This window comes from Myxocyprinus asiaticus, chromosome 46 (assembly GCF_019703515.2).
Source record: "Myxocyprinus asiaticus isolate MX2 ecotype Aquarium Trade chromosome 46, UBuf_Myxa_2, whole genome shotgun sequence".
NCBI classification, from domain to species: Eukaryota; Metazoa; Chordata; class Actinopteri; order Cypriniformes; family Catostomidae; genus Myxocyprinus; species Myxocyprinus asiaticus.
The window spans coordinates 26403763-26422578 of record NC_059389.1 but is presented as its reverse complement, the minus strand read 5'-3'; the positions used below and the strand labels follow the sequence as shown (position 1 = coordinate 26422578).

At 38.2% G+C, this 18816-nt stretch overlaps 1 protein-coding gene across 1 annotated transcript in view; it reads right to left on the bottom strand.

Moving 5' to 3' along the window:
• The window catches only part of rfwd3 (ring finger and WD repeat domain 3), a 48046-nt gene extending 29772 nt beyond the window's left edge, over positions 1-18274 (bottom strand). The window contains exons 1-3 of the mRNA XM_051690362.1: positions 18104-18274; positions 16289-16471; positions 8315-8499 (exon numbers count right to left, since the gene is read on the bottom strand). Of these exons, the coding sequence (XP_051546322.1) occupies positions 8315-8499; positions 16289-16458 (355 nt within the window). The 5' untranslated portion in view covers positions 16459-16471; positions 18104-18274. The remainder of the gene's footprint in view (positions 1-8314; positions 8500-16288; positions 16472-18103) is intronic.
• Positions 18275-18816: the final 542 nt, after the last annotated feature.

The window sequence follows — 18816 nt, the reverse complement described above, 5'->3', positions numbered from 1 at the left end:
GAGGTCCTGCAAAGAAGAATGGGAGAAACTGCCAAAAAATAGGTGTGCCAAGCTTGTAATCATATGGCACAAAAATGTTTGCAAAAAAGGTGCTTCAACAAAGTATTGAGCAAAGGCTGTGAATACTTATGTACATGTGACTTTTTTTTCATTTTTTATTTTACTAAATTTGCAAAGATTTCAAACAAACTTCTTTCACGTTGTCATTATGGGGTATTGTTTGTAGAATTGAGGAAAATGAATTTAATCCATTTTGGAATAAGGCTGTAACATAACAAAATGTGGAAAAAGTGAAGTGCTGTGAATACTTTCCGGATGCACTGTACTCTCAAAAATAAGAAAAATATATCCATTACAAGCTCTAAAACTGCTCCAGTGAGAAATCATTAATATCTATGATTTGTTTACTGACTTTGACGTTTTGCTGTAACACAAATCACTAATTATTAAGCAAATGCGTGAAGACGCAGTGCCATTATGGTTAAAATGTAATTGCTGTGATTAGTGGTAATGTGACCAACATTAATCTGATTTAAATTGGGATCCTCACAGTATAGACCTTTTTCACAGACTGTGATGACGTTTCCGCTTATTTAGCAGCGTAAATCTCCCAATTTTTTCTTTTTTTTATATTATACATTTTTTAAATATTGAGTGTAAATTTGTAACATTATGCTTATTGTAATATTATCCTGGAATTAGTTTTAAAAAGCGAATTACCACAGCTGCGAGGGGGATTCTATTACAGCTGCTGAGAGAGTGACAGTAAATTTGGCATCTACTCACATCTGACTGTCTTAATCCACCCTTCTCTATTTCTTTTTTAACTTCTGGAAAGTCGTTCAATCGTAATAGTGGATTTTTTCTTTTGGTCTTGGAACAAATGGGTAAGTGAAAATAATATTTGATGTGATCACCCATTCACCGCTGTCAAAGTTTACCCTGCTAACGTTTAATTCCGTGTTCCCAAAACCCGAGTGTGAACAAGGTCTACAGTGCCGAGATGAGTGATTGATGAGATAGAGAGCACCTGGAGTGCGCACATGTTTGATTGACACCACGAGTGAGCATTTTGAAGGAAGTGAAGCTGAAAGTGCTCATGATCGCTTAAACAGTCTCTATCGCTCAAAACAACGTCTGAATGTTACGACTCACGTTACATCACATATACGCGTGTTTATTTGTTGTAGGGCTGCACAATTATAACAAAAATCTTAATTGTTGATTATTGCCCTTGATATTGTAATCACGATTATTAATGACAATTAATACATTAAATTACTGTGATGTCACTAAGCAGGCAACTGTGCTTGCAGGTTCTTCAGAACATCAGGTGGTTATGGGCTGCAGTTTATTTTAAGCATTAAATGCTGTAATAATGTTTGTTAATGTTACTAAAGGTTATTATAAAGGTATATCTATGGTTTACAGTGAAGAAATGTATGTAGGTTCTTTCTGAACTACTGACAAAACCAGTTTTAACTTTAGTCAATATGCCTGTGTGTCATGTAACAGGTTGATGTATACACATCTTCACACATTTAACACTTCCAAAGCCTGAAAAATGTGGCATGAAAATCAAAAACTACCGTCAGACATGCAATATGTGCCTTTACTGCTTAAATTATTGGTCCACATACAGTAAATAATCATATTTGACCTATTCAATAGTCATACTGAACAGCCGATTTAGATTGAACTTCCTTATTGCATTTAAAATCCCGTATTATGATCTTGTTTGCATAAGATCATCGTTAAATCATATTTGGCCTCAAATCTGTCACAACGGTTGCACTTTGGAAAGTAAGATCAGCTCGTTTGTGATTTTGTGTGATCATTAAAATTTTAATCTACCAACAGCAGTTGTGGGTCAAATAGTCATTTGAGCAGACGCGATAACAATTACGATGGTCTATGAAATTTGAAGTTCGAGAGTTTTTCTATGTCTAAAACATCCAAAACAAGTCGACTTAAAAAAAAAAAAAAAGCTACTTTGTAGCTATTTAGTACATAAATACAACTGTTATTTTTTTTATTAAGTTGTACACAAAAATCGAGCAACCCAACAATATTAAAACTCTCCTGTTCTGCACTCACAAATGCTCTAATAAATATAGCTGTTTAAACAACACAATAAATCACTTATTTAGACCCTGTCTGTACCTTGATTATAATGGTCAGGGATCGTTTTAGATTTGTCACGTTGCTCGTTTGCGAGTTGTTTACCTATGATAAATAAAACGGGGCGACATTTAACGAATTGAAAAATTCAAAACTGCTCACCTTTATTCTACATCTTCTTTGAGTATCAGGTGATGTTTCTTTAGCACTAATTTTCACGTGCCATCGCAAACCGAGATTAAATATACTTTAAAGCAAGTATCTGGACATCTGACTATTCAAAACTTGCACATAAGGATTGGTTGTCATTACAGATGGGACTATGCTATAGATACACTGCGTCTCTGATTGGCCATTGCCTTTCATTGCTCAACGCACAAGTCTGGGATTAGTTAGAAACTCAACTGCTGCAAAAACACACATTCTAAATAGTAACAATTAACGCAACAGGAGTAGACTTAAATTGAATGCTGTAATCATCAGTTTACACGATTACATCATCGTGAGAGCCGTAATCGTGATTAGTTTGATTAATTGTGCAGCCTTAATTTGTTGTTTAATTCGTTTTTATACCCGTTTGCAGTATCTGTATCCTCTCCGTGCTCACAGTACAGCAAGTCAGAATTACTACCGTAATGACCCTAGAAAATGGGCAACTTAATATTCATACGTGCATAATTTGCATATTCATCTGAATAACAGCATGTCTGAAAGTTTAAATTCGTGAAAACTTAGAATTGCCAACAATTCACTCTCCAGAGGCCACACTGTCATGCATCAAGGGCTGAGAAAGCGCTCATTCATTAGAGTAGCAGGGTATGTGTGATTCCCTGTGTGCTGCAAAAAAGATAGGCCCGATTCTAGGCATGATCGGCTGATCACAGAATAAAGACGAAGACTGGCTGATTTAGATCGGTGGCCGATCGATCGGTGCATCCCTAATATTCTTAATCCTACATGTGATGCCACGTCCACACTAATACGTTTTCTTTTGAAAATGCATTAATTTTGCTTCGTTTTGGCCTTCCGTCCACACTGAGATGCCGTTTTTGTCCAGCAAAAATGGTGCTTTTCGAAAACACTCTCCCAAGTGGGTACATTTTAAAATGCTGTCTTCACGTTGTAGTGTGGACAGAGAAAACGGATACATTCAAAAACAAATATTCAAAGACATATTTCTTGTCATGCGAGCCATTCAACCCAAAACAATCAAGATGGCGGCCCATGTTGTAGTGGCATTTTTGTGCATGCACTTAGATAGCATTGTTCAAGATAGATATTACTTTGTACAACCTTCACATTGCATTCCTTCAAAGATGACGGGAAGTTTCCTCGGAATTGATGTCCGGCGGCAGAACAAGGACAATTGATTTTTTTTTTTTTTACTCATGTGCAGTAAGGGGATTTAAGCATTTTCAAACGGTTCAGTGTGGACAAGCAAGTTTTGGAAAACATTTGAAAACGGCAGTATGGACGGAGAGCATTTAGAAAATAACAGTTTTCATTTTTTATTTTATTTTTTATTTTATCCCCTTTTTGGAATGCTCAATTCCCACTACTCAGTAGGTCCTCGTGGTGGCGTGGTTACCCATCTCAATCCGGGTGGTGGAGTACAAGTCTCAGTTGCCTCCGCTTCTGAAACAGTCAATCTGCGCATCTTATCACGTGGCTCGCCGTGCATGACACCGGAGACTCACTGCATGTGGAGGCTCATGCTACTCTCCGCGATCCATGCACAACTTACCACACGCCCCATTGAGAGCGAGAACCGCTAATCGCGACCATGAGGAGGTTACCCCATGTGACTCTACCCTCCCTAGCAACCGGGCCAATTTGGTTGCTTAGGAGACCTGGCTGGAGTCACTCAGCACGCCCTGGATTCGAACTCGCGACTGCAGGGTGGTAGTCAGTGTCAATACTCGCTGTGCTACCCAGGCCCCCGATAACACAGTTTTCAAATTAATTCAGAATAATGTGGATGTAGACTAAAGCAAGCAATTACATTTTTGTAAAAGCAGTAACTGTATAAGGGATTACTACAAAGTTCCACAGGAAAAATAATTAAAACAGGACCTAAACACAGAAATGAGGAACCATCCATGGTTTTACCTATGCTTATGACATTGCACTGTAAATATAAGGGGAAGTATATAAAGGGGTTTAAATTCTGGACCTCCGGTCTTTTACATGTTCTCTTTGAATGATGTTTGATATTAGGAAATAAACTGGCCTTGTTTGCCTTCAGATATTCCTAAAGATTGCTTAAATTATTATCTTTAATAATAATTTAAATTAAAATTAAACAATATCTGTTATGGAATAGAAAACAGACATTTTCACTAGCATAGTCCCAACTCAGTAAAGTGTTCTACTAATCAGAATATTATAGTAAGTCTAGCTGATTTGTTTTTAAATGATAAATATATTTTGCTGAAAAATATTTATGGAAAAATAGCAGCTTAAACACATTTAGAAACTTAAATTACAACTGCCATAGGCTGTGTCTCGTTTGGAAGGCTGCATGCTAGGTAGGACGCATCCTTTGAAGGCTGCAGTATACCGAGCGTCCTCCTTTAAACAAATCTTGTTTAAACGAGACGACCTTCGTAGGACAAACGGAAATGGAATGTAACATGGTTGCTATGACAGCACGCCACTCTTTGACAAGCGCGAGCGCTTCAAGCGAGAAGGGAGCAAAGTCGCTTTGGAAGGGAATGTATGAGGTACATTTTAGGAGAGTTATAATGATGTAAAGAGAAAAGAAAATAGATTTTACAGGTGTACTTTGTCTAATATTTTAATTATATATTAACATAATTATACACTCTGCTCCTATCTACTGAGGTACTTCAACTTGGGAATTACCATTACTTGCGTTTGAACATCATATTTACGGGCAAATTGGCGTAATGTTTTTTAGACATTTCCGTTGAAGCAAAGAATTATGGGTTGTGAGTGCCCACGAAGGATACACCTCATGCATCCTCCGAATTCCCGTGAAAGAAGGTCGCATTTGAAGGCTGCATTCGAAGTGTCCTACTCGCTTTTCTGAAACGAGATGACGTATGCGGCTGACAAATGTGACCTCCGGAGGACGCATCCTTCCAAACGAGACACAGCCATAGTTGTAATAAAGGCTAATAGATTCCACCTAATAGATTAGCATCTTTAATATGAAACTGCCATATTTTGGTCAAAATACCACAGTTACATGGGGTGTATCAATTAGCTCTCCAGTTCAGTAGTCAGAGCAATGATCAGCGACTCTGATATTTTTAGGGCTTTCTCAATCTCAAAATCGTTCCAGTGCACTGAAACATTCGCTCCCTTATAAAAAGGGAGTGCATTGTGTGTTTTTACACACAATGCACTGTAAAAACCAGGGAGCATCGTTGCTCACCATGTTCCCTTACCAGAAATGTTGTCATGTCTTCTGAAGTCTCTCAAGTTGTTAGAAGACCACATGTGTAAATATACAGTTGAATATATTCCTTACACCTTAGCCAAATACATTTAAACTCAGTTTTTCACAATTCCTGACATTTAATCGTAGAAAACATTCCCTGTCTTAGGTCAGTTCACTACTTTATTTTAAGAATGTGAAATGTCAGGATAATAGTAGAGAGAATTATTTATTTCAGCTTTTATTTCTTTCATCACTTTCCCAGTGGGTCAGAAGTTTACATGCACTTTGTTAGTATTTGGTAGCACTGCCTTTATATTGTTTAACTTGGGTCAAATGTTTTGGGTAGCCTTCCACAAGCTTCTCACAATAAGTTGCTGGCATTTTGGCCCATTCTTTCAGACAGAACTGGTTTAACTGAGTCAGGTTTGTAGGCCTCCTTGCTCGCACACGCTTTTTTGGTTCTGCCCACAAATTTTCTATCGGCTTGAGGTCAGGGATTTGTGATGGTCACTCCAAAACCTTGACTTTGTTGTCCTTAAGCCATTTTGCCAATACTTTGATGGTATGCTTGCGGTCATTTCCCATTTGGAAGACCCATTTGTGACAGAGCTTTAACTTCCTGGCTGATGTCTTGAGGTGTTGCTTCAATATATCCACATAATTTTCCTTCCTCATTATGTCATCTATTTTGTGAAGTGCACCAGTCCCTTTGCAGCAAAGCAGCCCCAGAACATGATGCTGCCACCCCCATTTTTCATGGTTGGGATGGTGTTCTTCAGCTTGCAAGCCTCACCTTTTTTCCTCCGAACATAACAATGGTCATTATGGCCAAACAGTTCAATTTTTGTTTTATTAGACCAGAGGACATTTCTCCAAAAAGTAAGATCTTTGTCCCCATGTGCACTTGCAAACTGTAGTCTGGCTTTTTTATGGCGGTTTTGGAGCAGTGGATTCTTCCTTGCAGAGCAGCCTTTCAGGTTATGTCGATATAGGACTCGTTTTACTGTGGATATAGATACTTGTCTACCTGTTTCCTCCAGCATCTTCACAAGGTCCTTTGCTGTTGTTCTGGGATTGATTTGCACTTTTCACACCAAACTACATTCATCTCTAGAAGACAGAATGTGTCTCCTTCCCGAGCAGTTTGATGGCTGTGTGGTCCCATGGTGTTTGTACTACTGTTTGTACAGATGTACGTGGTACATTCAGGCATTTGGAAATTGCTCCCAAGGATGAACCAGACTTCACAATTTTTTTTCGGAGGTCTTGGCTGATTTCTTTTGATTTTCCCATGATGTCAAGCAAAGAGGCACTGGGTTTGAAGGTAGGCCTTAAAATACATCCACAGGTACACCTCCAATTCAGTACACCTATCAGAAGCTAATTTGCTAATTGTCTAAATGCTTGACATCATTTTCTGTATTTTCCAAGCTGCTTAAAGGCACAGTTATGTAAACTTCTGACCCACTGGAATTGTGATATAGTCAGTTAAAAGTAAAACAATCTGTCTGTTGTTGGAACAAACAATTGTTGGAAAAATTACTTGTGTCATGCACAAAGTAGATGTCCTAAACAACTTGCCAAAACTATAGTTTGCTAATATTAAATCTGTGGAGTGGTTAAAAAGTGAGCTTTAATGACTTCAACCTAAGTGTATGTAAACTTCTGACTTCAACTGTATGATGTCAAAGCCTTATTTTCACCTTAAGAGATGTTGTAATGTCTTTCATCCCTAATAACAATGAAAGTGAAATAATCTTTTACATTTTAGAGTTGTTAAAAGTAGGTTTATTATATATTCCTTTACATTTTTATTTCTTTATAACACTGTACGTTTTAATATCTTCAAGGAAAAGGAATGATAATGTCATTTATACAGCGATGGAGCTGATCGATAACAGCTGCGCTTGACTGCGCAAGCTTGTTATCGTGTTTCAGATAATCGAGTCAAAAATGTCCCAGTGTTAAGTGGAGGAACACCCTTTCCAGTGCCTGAATTCGTGTTCACGATATACTGATTCACGACATAGGGAGCTGATTGAGATGCACCCACAGATACTAAAGGTGGCGTTGTGTATTTGAAAAACCTTTAGTCTGGAGCATGTCAAAATAATCCAACAGAGTGGATCCCTTGCGCGAGTGGTTCTGTGATGGCTCATGCAAGTCACGTCACACTGAGAACACTAGCACGAAAATAAAGCTTTAATGGTGTTGCACAAATGCACGTATCAGATGAGAATAACATTTAGCATGTATAAAGCACCTAATGCGAAAGGTATATCATTAATTTTGTTTTGGCAGCCCGAAATTTCGCTTGGGCGACCGCCTAAAAATGTCAATGCAGGAAAAACTCTGATTATAATCCAGTGATTTAAACAGTCCTGTGGCTTTCAAACTTTGGACAGCTTTTTATTTTATCATTGTTGTATAGCATTCAATTTGCAAATTTGAAGAAGAACATTGGGCAAAATGTGGAATATAGTTTTTTTTTTTTATATATATATATATATACATACACACATACACACAAGAAATAAAGCTTTTTATATGATTAACTGTTTAATTTATTAAATTATCTACTGTGGAAAATGGTCATGATAAACTAATTATGACTGTTTTGGTACAAGCAACTTGACTAACACCATAAGTGGACTTCAGTAAATAAACCATTAAAGAATAAATAAAAGTGTACAATATAGCGCCTTTGAAATATTTGGAAGAGGCAGCTGAGGTGTATGATGGTTAGATAAAGAATGACAGGACAGATGACAGGAGAAATAAAATAACCTGTTGTTGTGGACTCTTCTGACATTGTCGGGATCACAGCAGCGGTGTGGCTGGAATTGGGCGTAGACTGCACTGGTTGTGGATTTGTGTTGTCTACACGGTTCCTGTCATGCTCTTCCAGAGCCTGTAAACTTCTCTGTAAAATCTGCATTCTTTCTTCCACTGGAAAGCTGTGGAAACGCAAACTTGGGACAGAAAAGCAGTTAAATCAGCAAAGAAAATTGTAAAAAAATGTAACTGATTAATATTGTACAAATTATATATGCCCAATACCATGAATACATTCTGAGCGAGTACTGCAACAAACCCAAAGCACTCCCGTTATAATCAACAAAGCTGGTCATTATTATAATCAACAAAGCTGGTCATTATTTGGCCATTATGTAGCCCTTTTCCAACGAAATGGCGATGGTTCTCGTGCAGAGCATGTGCCCAGTTGGTTCACGGCCAGGGCAATCTGGAGCCTATCACAAACTGGCTGAGCTTTTCCACTAACTTGAGAGCTGAATGATGACGTAATGGGTTACATCACCTGCCTAAAACAAACATGACGTGTCAAAGTGTTTGTGTACAGCTTTTAATCCTGTTTTTGAGGACATATGTAAACTTACAGAGAAATGCAATCCAACGTTATTACATTGCTCAACAAGATGACAGATGACATCTATGCTCAGGAGGACATTAGGGGTGTAAAAAAATATTGTATTGTACGATACAATGCTCACTATACAATACCATACAGTTGTGCTCAAAAGTTTGCATACCCTTGGAGAATTGGTAATATATGTACCATTTTTCAAGAAAACATGAGTGAGCAGGCAAAACACATATCTTTTATTTCTTATGGGATTCATTTTCAACTGTAGGTTATAACAGAATGGCGCAATCATAAAACAAAACTTGGCAACAATAAAAAAAATGAAATGACCCCTGTTCAAAAGTCTGCATACCCTTAGTTCTTAATACTGTGTATTTCCCCCTTTAGCATCAATGATAGTGTGCAGTCTTTTGTAATAGTTGTTTATGAGGCCCCAAATTCTTGCAGGTGGTATAACTGCCCATTTGTCTTGGCAAAATGCCTCCAGGTCATGCAAAGTCTTTGGTCGTCTTGCATGAACCGCACGTTTGAGATCTCCCCAGAGTGGCTCGATGATATTAAGGTCAGGAGACTGTGATGGCCACTCCAGAACCTTCACCTATTTCTGCTGTAATCACTGGAGGGTCAACTTGGCCTTGTGCTTAGGGTCATTGTCATGCTGGAAAGTCCAAGAGCATTCCATGAGCAGCTTTCGTGCAGAAGAATGCAAATTGTCTGCCAGTATTTTCTGATAACATGCTGCATTCATCTTGCCATCAATTTTCGCAAGATTCCCCAGAGCTCACACATCCCCAAAACATCAGTGAGCCACCACCATGCTTCACAGTGGGGATGGTATTATTTTCACTATAGGACTTGTTGACCCCTCTCCACACATAGCGTTTATGGTTGTGACCATAAAGCTCTATTTTGGTCTTGTCACTCGAAATTACAGTGTGCCAGAAGCTGTGAGGCGTGTCAAGGTGTTGTCGGGCATATTGTAACCGGGCTTTTTTGTGGCATTGGCGCAGTAAGGGCTTCTTTCTGGCAACTCGACCATGCAGCTCATTTTTGTTCAAGTATCGTCGTATTGTGCTCCTTGAAACAACCACACCGTCTTTTTCCAGAGCAGCCTGTATTTCTCCTGAGGTTACCTGTGGGTTTTTCTTTGTATCCCGAACAATTCTTCTGGCAGTTGTGGCTGAAATCTTTCTTGGTCTACCTGACCTTGGCTTGGTTTCAAGAGATCCCCGAATTTTCCACTTCTTAATAAGTGATTGAACAGTACTGACTGGCATTTTCAAGGCTTTGGATATCTTTTTATATCCTTTTCCATCTTTATAAAGTTCCATTACCTTGTTACGCAGGTCTTTTGACAGTTCTTTTCTGCTCCCCATGGCTCAGTATCTAGCCTGCTCAGTGCATCCACGTGAGCGCTAACAAACTCATTGACTATTTATACACAGACACTAATTGCAATTTAAAAAGCCACAGGTGTGGGAAATTAACCTTTAATTGCCATTTAAACCTGTGTGTGCCACCTTGCGTGTCTGTAACAAGGCCAAACATTCATGGGTATGTAAACTTTTGATCAGGGCCATCTGGGTGATTTCTGTTATCATTATGATTTAAAAAGGAGCCAAACAACTATGTGATAATAAATGGCTTCATATGATCACTATCCTTAAATAAAAGACAGTTTTTTTGCATGATCAGTCATATTTTCAAAATCAATGCCAAAATTTCACAATTTCTGCCAGGGTATGCAAACTTTTGAGCACAACTGTATGTATCGTACGATACATAAACACACTATAGTGTAATTAAAACCAGGCAGCACAACGAGAGCTGTGGAACAGTCTCCTCCCCGGAGAGGTGGCGCTGAGTGCTCACAGGAAAACAGAGCAACACACTCGGAGTACATAGGCGAGAAGATCGAAGGCAAATGCCAAGTAGATTGTACTGTAGCGGTACAGCTTGCCGAAAATCGGTGGATTTGTGAGGCAGAAACAGCAGCAAGTTTAATAGCTGCCTCTCCCAGCCGACACAGAGCGTGACATGCACAGCAAAGCGCTCGTAATTTATGAATCATAACTATCAAAAACAACTTAAAAAAAAAAAAAAAAATGACAACTTAAGAAACCCACGATTACATGAAACCGCTTTCTGACTTCGAAATGTAAACAGCTTTGAGAACAACACTTGCGCACATGTTATAAGCCAGTTATAATTTTGGTTAAGTTTACATGCAAAGTGAACGGGGAAAGAGAGCAAAAAAAATTGTGCCGATCGGTTTTTTCTCAAGCCACTAAATAATATTGGATTATGTACATATATTGTAGAGGTCAGGTTCCTCTCTAGTTTTTTTTTTTTTCACCAATAAATAACATTTAAAGGAGTTTTTTCCTTGCTACAGTCACTTCAGCTTGTTCACAGGGGACTTTCAGACAATAGGAGTGTAAATCAGACGTTTCATCACGACACGTTCTTATAATGATTCTCTTGGCCTGCGATCCAATATTTGCAGATACTTCAAAGTCTGCCACGATACGATTCCGATTTGATCAACTCAGGGCCCTGGGATCGATATTCAGAAATTATGTGCCTATTTTACACAATCAATTAAAATAGTTTTCCCTCTGAAGTGCAAATTTAGTATCCACATTGGGACATCTACAACAAAATAAGGTACTTCAGATGTTGAAAACAATTATACAGATAATAATATAAAATATAACGTCACACACAAGTGATCATCAATCATTTGATGACAGCTAATTTTTCAATTTAATCCAATTCAAAGTACTTACATGCCCATGACTTGTTTCTAACTATCCGTGCTATCCGCTGTTTTCTTGGCTACAACTTCCACAGTTGAAATAAAAAATTCTGTTACAGTTAACTGGGATAAATGTTAGTAGGGGTGTTGATGTGTTAAGTCTTATAACTGATGTTGGTACTGGGCAGCAGGTGATTTCTCTTTCCCTCATTAGTGCTGTTCAGAATGTCGGCGTTGTCAAGATGTTTCACATGATGGTTGAACTGCTCCATGGTGATTTAAAATAGCAAATTCTCATGTATAATTCAAATGGGTCGCATGCGCAATGATATCGATGGAAGCCCAAATTAATCACGCATGTGAGCCGCTCTGTTTTTGTCACAAGAGCTCGCATTTTAAGGAGCACCCGGTTGATGCGCACGCACGGATAGCAGAGTGCAATTTGGCTTCACAGAACTGCGCACATACTTGTCCCACATGAAGCGTATCTAGCGCTCGTAAAGTGAAATGAACGTAATAAGGTTGCTTCATCTCCTGAAGGAAATGCGTACGGATGTGGCTGACATGAAAAGGTGCATCTTAAAAATAAATTTATCATCAATATTTATGCATTGTATCAATAACATTGGATCGTTGGTTATTGGATCGATGCACCGATCCAGATCAATGGATCGTTACAACCCTATCATACAAGGCATGATTTTCTATAAAGTTGCTTTGAAACTGTGTTTTGTGAAAAGTGCTGTACAAATATAAATGACTAAAGACTAAACAGATAGCTGCGACCTTCCTATCTAAGTGAGTAGTCCCTTTGGTAAACAAAACAATGTACACAATCAGATGAGAAGAGTGTAAGGAAAGCTACCAAAGTTGGCAAATGTAAAAATTTGCCAAGTTCAGCTGCAGAAGACACCGAAAGATTTTACGTTTGTCTCAAACATGACTGAACTCAATGCCCCGGTTATTTAGCTGGCTACAATCCAAGATATTGTTGCTCCCTCTACTGTCGCTTTTGTTTAGGTCCTTCTTATGGTCTCTGTACTCAAAGTTGTGTTCATTTGTTTATGATTAGGTCATTCGTCCGATTGATGCCGGCGTGCATTATTTCTTGCCGTATTTTCTTGTAGACTTTTTTTTTCCCCTTTGTGAAACTAATGAGCTCCTTTCATCCACTCTTTTGATGTCTGACATTTTTTTTTTAATTGTTGTTATAGAGTGAAGTACTCCTCACTTCAAACAGAAGCTAGACAAACTGTTGTTGTTGTTTGGAAGATTTCATCTGGATAATAGGCTACACATTATCCCGCCCTCCACCCCCTGGCATAATTGGTTCCTGTGTTTGAGACCAGCAAGCTTTTGGGGCCTTTTCTGCAGAGTAAATGCACAGTACAGTTTGAAAATTTGCACTGGCCCAGAAACTCCCCTCCAAACCATGTCAGTGGAAAAGGGCTATGTGTGTCCAAACGACCAGGGGCCTCGTGTTCCTAAATGCATCCAACTTTACAAAATCGCAACTCATCTTAAAATCATACGCTTGTGATTGAGCGCATGGACACCACCTACAGAACGGCCACAAATATCCTAATATGGTGAGACATAATACAATAAAAGCACATGCACAAGTTATTTTTTCATTCATTTATGAAATGTTCTTGTGCGGATGGCAAGGTGTTCTAAAAAAGTGAGTGCAACTAACAGTTTCTGCCCGTATAATGCAGCCTATTCAACAACTCATCAGTTATTCATTTTCATTATCAATAATAAATCCATTCATTGACCGTGTTCTTGCAAATGTATTTATAGAAATGTGCAGATAGGGCTATAAAAAATATTCTGTTACAGCGGATATCTAAAATAAAGCATTTACATTTTGCATCCATAATTTAATAATTGGAATATTCTTGTTCATGTAAACATGCTACATCATTTATTAATAAATTCAGTGAGTCACAGACTATTCGTATTTGCATCACTAAAAATAAAACAAATCAAGTCAGTGTGCACTGGCACAGCAGAAAATAAGCACAAAAAAGCTTTTGTACGCATGCTTGTCAGTTGACGTATGCATAAAAACATTTTCAAGTCAGTTTCTGCCTTTATAATTTCTGTTGATTTGTTGACTCCAGCCAGGTCTCCTAAGCAACCAATTGGCCCAGTTGCTAGGTAGGGTAGAGTCACATGTGGTAATCTCCTTGTGGTCACTATAACGTGGTTCGTTCTCGGTGGGGCGCGTGGTGAGTTGAGCGTGGTTGCCGCGGTGGATGGCGTGATGTCTCCGTGGCAACGCGCTCAACAAGTCACGTGATAAGATGCGCGGGTTGACGATCTCAGACACGGAAGCAACTGGGATTCGTCCTCTGCCACCCGGACTGAGGTGAATCACTACGCGACCATGAGGACTTAAAAAGCACACTGGGAATTGGGCATTTCAAATTGGGAGGAAAAAGGGAAAAAATCCCCCCAAAAAATAAAAATCCCGATTTGTTCCTCACTTTTGACGTAGGATCAAATCCAAGGAATTTAGGATCAAATTTTATTGTACGTACACTTTATAAATGAGGCCCCAGGTCTAAGAATAGTTGTCTCCTTGTCTTGTGACTAGCAATTATTAGACTTAGTGTGTTACTACAGACATGTTTTAATAGTGTTCAATTTAAACTTTAAAACACTGTTAGAGTTGGTACTACATTTGTTCCATTTTGGTGGATCAGTTTAAACCAGTTTGATTAATTGATTTACTTGTGCCATGACTCAAATGTTCATGGAAGTCTGAAACATTTTTCTTTATAATTATATATTGTATTTAGAACAGATGTAAGTATAATGTTGTTTATTACTATGGATTGTTACATTGGTGCATGCATATAAATAAAAAGGATTCTATATAATTCTTCCTTGGGTTCATTAGGTGAAAAACAGAATTAAAAATGTTTAACTAGATTTGGTTTTAACTTTGTTTTTTTTACTTCTTGGCTTCAACATTTTGAATGTGCTTTTTTACACATTAATGGCTGAAGATGATTCCTCTTGACAAAAAAAAAAAAAAAAAAAAAAAAACCCTTGTTAATCCAATTCAGAGCAAATACTGTAAGAGACCTTCACCAAAAGAGATCTTGGTTTGTTGCATCATGTCACATGGTTTGCTTCAATTGAAGACCGGGGTGCTTCTCATTTCTGAAATTGTGCATCCTCATTTACTTTCCTTGCATCCTAGCTCCACCCTCTTAGGAAATGAGGAAAGGATACAAGGAAACGAGGACAGAGGAATCTAAGCTAGATGTATTGTAAATGGAATGTACACTCAAGCGTCACTTCAGAAATCTTAGGCACATAAGATGTTTCACAAAAGCATTTGTCTTAAGACGGTTATTTATATCTTCAGCTTTAGTGTGTCAATAGGAAATATAAATGTTAGACTCCCAAACATTACTTTTGCAAATAGAAAAGATTAGAATAGAAGAACAGGGAGCCCTGCAACAGATGTCATGGCCCCCACTGAACATCATGTCAGTCTGAGACTATATAAATAGACCGAAGCAATTGAGACAGCCTAAACAGACAGAAGAACTGTGGTGAATTCTCCAAGAAGAAAAACTGGGCCTGGGTAGCTCAGTGGTAAAATACGCTGGCTACCACCCCTGGAGTTTGCTAGTTCGCATCCCAGGGCGTGCTGAGTGACTCCAGCCAGGTCTCCTAAGCAACCAAATTGGCCCGGTTGCTAGGGAGGGTAAAGTCACATGGGGTAACCTCATCGTGGTCGCTATAATGTGGTTCGTTCTCGGTGGGGCACGTGGCGAGTTGAGCGTGGATGCTGCGGTGGATGGCGTGAAGCCTCCACACGCGCTATGTCTCCATGGCAACGCGCTCAACAAGCCACGTGATGAGCGGGTTGATGGTCTCAGACGCATAGGCAACTGGGATTCATCCTCCGCCACCCAGACTGAGGCGAACCACTATGTGACCACAAGGACTTAAAAGCGCATTGGGAATTGGGCATTCCAAATTGGGTGAAAAAAAAAAACAACCAAGAAAAAGGTGTACCTAGGAGAATTGGTGCAGTTTTAAATGCAAAGGTAGTCACACCAAATATTGATTTTAGCGTTTTTATGTTTACTGGACTTTGTATAACATTAAGTGATAAATGAAAACTATTTGTCATTATTTTTGAAGACATCCTCACTATGCAACATTTTTCACAAGTGTCTAAAACATTTGCACAGTACTGTATTCATAATAAATCTTAATAATTCAAGATGCACTGTTGAAATGTGACAATTATGGTCATTTGAACCGTAAAGGTGAAACAAGTATTAAAACCGTTGTGTCAGATGTAAAGGGGGTGGAGAACTTATGCGTGCGCTGGTGTTTCAATGCTAAAGTCTTCCGCAAAGGATGCTTCTGTGCATCCTCTTTAAGCTTCCTTCGTCCTTGCGGTGCATTTAGACAATTTGTGCGTTCTTCATGATAGTGGACTTTGATCGCTTTCCGGCACATGGGCTCGAGGACGGAGGAGCGAGGAAAGGAAGATGTACAATTTAAGAAATGAGAAGCACCCAGGGTGTTTTACACATCTATAAAAGTGCTATGATTTGTCAGTGCATCATTTGCATTCTCTCACCCAGTTGCCTGTCTCCTCCTGCCCACCCGAGAGGCCAGACGCCTAAGGCGATCAAAGGGACTTGCAGTCTGCATGGCAACATCATCCTCCTCTTCCTCATCTTCATCCACCTCTGTGCTGCTGTCAGATTCAGAGATTTCGATGTGCAAATCCACCTCCATCTCCTCCATCTTCAAATATATTCTGTGGGAGACACAGCAGGCAAGACTTAAATAGTTCACAAAAAACAATTCTGTCATCATACACGCACCCTTGTGTCATTCAAAACTGATATGACTTTCTTTTGTGGAACATAAAATGTCAGGTGATGTTAGGCAGTATGTTAATCTCAGTCACCAACCACTACATTTAGCCCAACACCTCATTTTGTGTTTGACACAAGTCAGTCATATGGGTTTGGAACAAAATGAGGGTTGAGTAAATGATTTTTGGATGAATTGACCCTTAAAAAAGTGAGATAATTTGCAATAATCCAACACAATTTAATGGAGTGTTATTTATTAGATGAATCCTAGGCTACTTCCAGTGAAAATTAAAGCCTTTGCGTGTTTATTATTGCACTGTGTTTCATTTGTTATATATGATTTATCCTTGCGGCTGGTCAGCTTAACCCTTGTGCGACCTTCGGGACATTTTTGTCTTTTTCATTTTTGTTTTTTCGATCATTTTGGCTGTGTTAATGCCAATGGCATAAATTTTGCCAAAGGTGTGTATTTTTGGGGAACTTTTGATATTTCAACCTCAGTTCCTATAATACATCTATAATACACTGTGTACACAAAATAGTTACACTCAGGACTTTCAGGACAAAAATGTCCCCATTGAAACCCATTAAAACTGCAATATTTGATCCTAGTGCCATTAAAGCATAAAATCATGAATTCTATGATATTATGCTTTCATTCTGGAGCCCTGGCTTCAAAATTTACATTTTTAATATTTTCCACCAGATGGCGCCTTTTTTCTCATGTTTAGCCTATGGAGCAAATACATGCTTTTTTCCTATTTTCTGTTTGCTGTATTATAGAGCACTGCAGGACAATTGAATAAATGATGCAGTTAAAATTGTGTGGATGTGTGTGTATGGATGCCAGAGTGTGTTTTGTATGTGTGTATTGAGAAATGTTTGTGTGTGTGTGTGTGTGTGTGTGTGTGTGTGTGTGTGTATAAAAAAACAACAGTGGCATTATGTAAAGAAACTGGCATTTAAAGGGTTAAAATCCTGATAATAAATGAATATTTGGTAGTTATGATCAGGACTGATGTTGGTTAAAAAAAATACAAGTCAGTGAAATTGAAAAATATATTAATATATAATATTTTTATGGCAGTTTTTTGACTGGACCTCGGAGTTACTTTTTTAAATTGACGCACAAGGGTTAATTACTCAAGAAACAGTGTTAAAATAAACAGGAAATACGGACACATCCGTGCACCTGTTGTACCGCTATTATGAGAATTACAATAGTTTGCAAAATGCCCTGCTAGATCACAAATTAAAATATGAACTATATGTTATCACACTACACTGTATGTGTGTGTATATATATATATATATATATATATATATATATATATGAGAACATCTGGAGCTCTAAAAATCCAGATCGATTAGTTATTTAATAAGGTGGTTTATTAGATATAATCATAAAACCATAAATGTCACCGAACCTTCTAGCTTTATATGCAGTTGTTTAAATAGCATTAATGTCATGTAAAAACAACATATGAGTTGTATTATTAACAACGAGGCTAAACATGCTACAGTTGCTAAACTACAGCACACATACCACGCACAAAATATCAAATATTTACCGGGAAAGCCGCCGATTTTCTTGCTGAATTTCTGTCACTGGTGGTCAACAACCCAACTTTTAGAAATTGACCGTGATCTGCACTCTAATTAATACAAATGAACTCGATGAATTCGCGATAGACTGATTAATGCTAAAGACTCTTTTCTTTTGCAACAAACCCGCCAGTATGAAGCTCCGCCCCCGAGGGCGTTTCGAAATCTGATTGGATAACAGCATCTGACAGCTGTTATTTTATAATATTATGCTAATTTATAACATTAGCATAATGTTATAAAATTACACTCAATCTTTAAAAAAATTATATAAAAAGGGTGCTAGATTTACGCTGCTAAATAAGGCGGAAACGCGTCCTCACAGTCTGTGAAAAAGGTCTATCTGTAAATTTTAACCGTAAAAAAACACACAATCAAAACATAACACTGAGGCATTTTCATGGTTTCTACAAGCTGTAAAATGGATAATAAAAGCAATATTTTGAGAAAAAACAAAGCAAAAAAAAAACAACAACATGTAAATGTATTATGTGGGCCCGTGTTGGAAATATAAATAAGATTTTCTTCTGAAGTAGGCTATCTTTACGTTTTTGCCCTTTTAGGGTTACACACAGAGATGCTGCACATGTAGTCTACTTGTTTATTTTTTTAAGAGTAAAATGTTTGTTCTGTTAAATATATCGCATTACACATTTTTATTTACTATATTAAGATATGT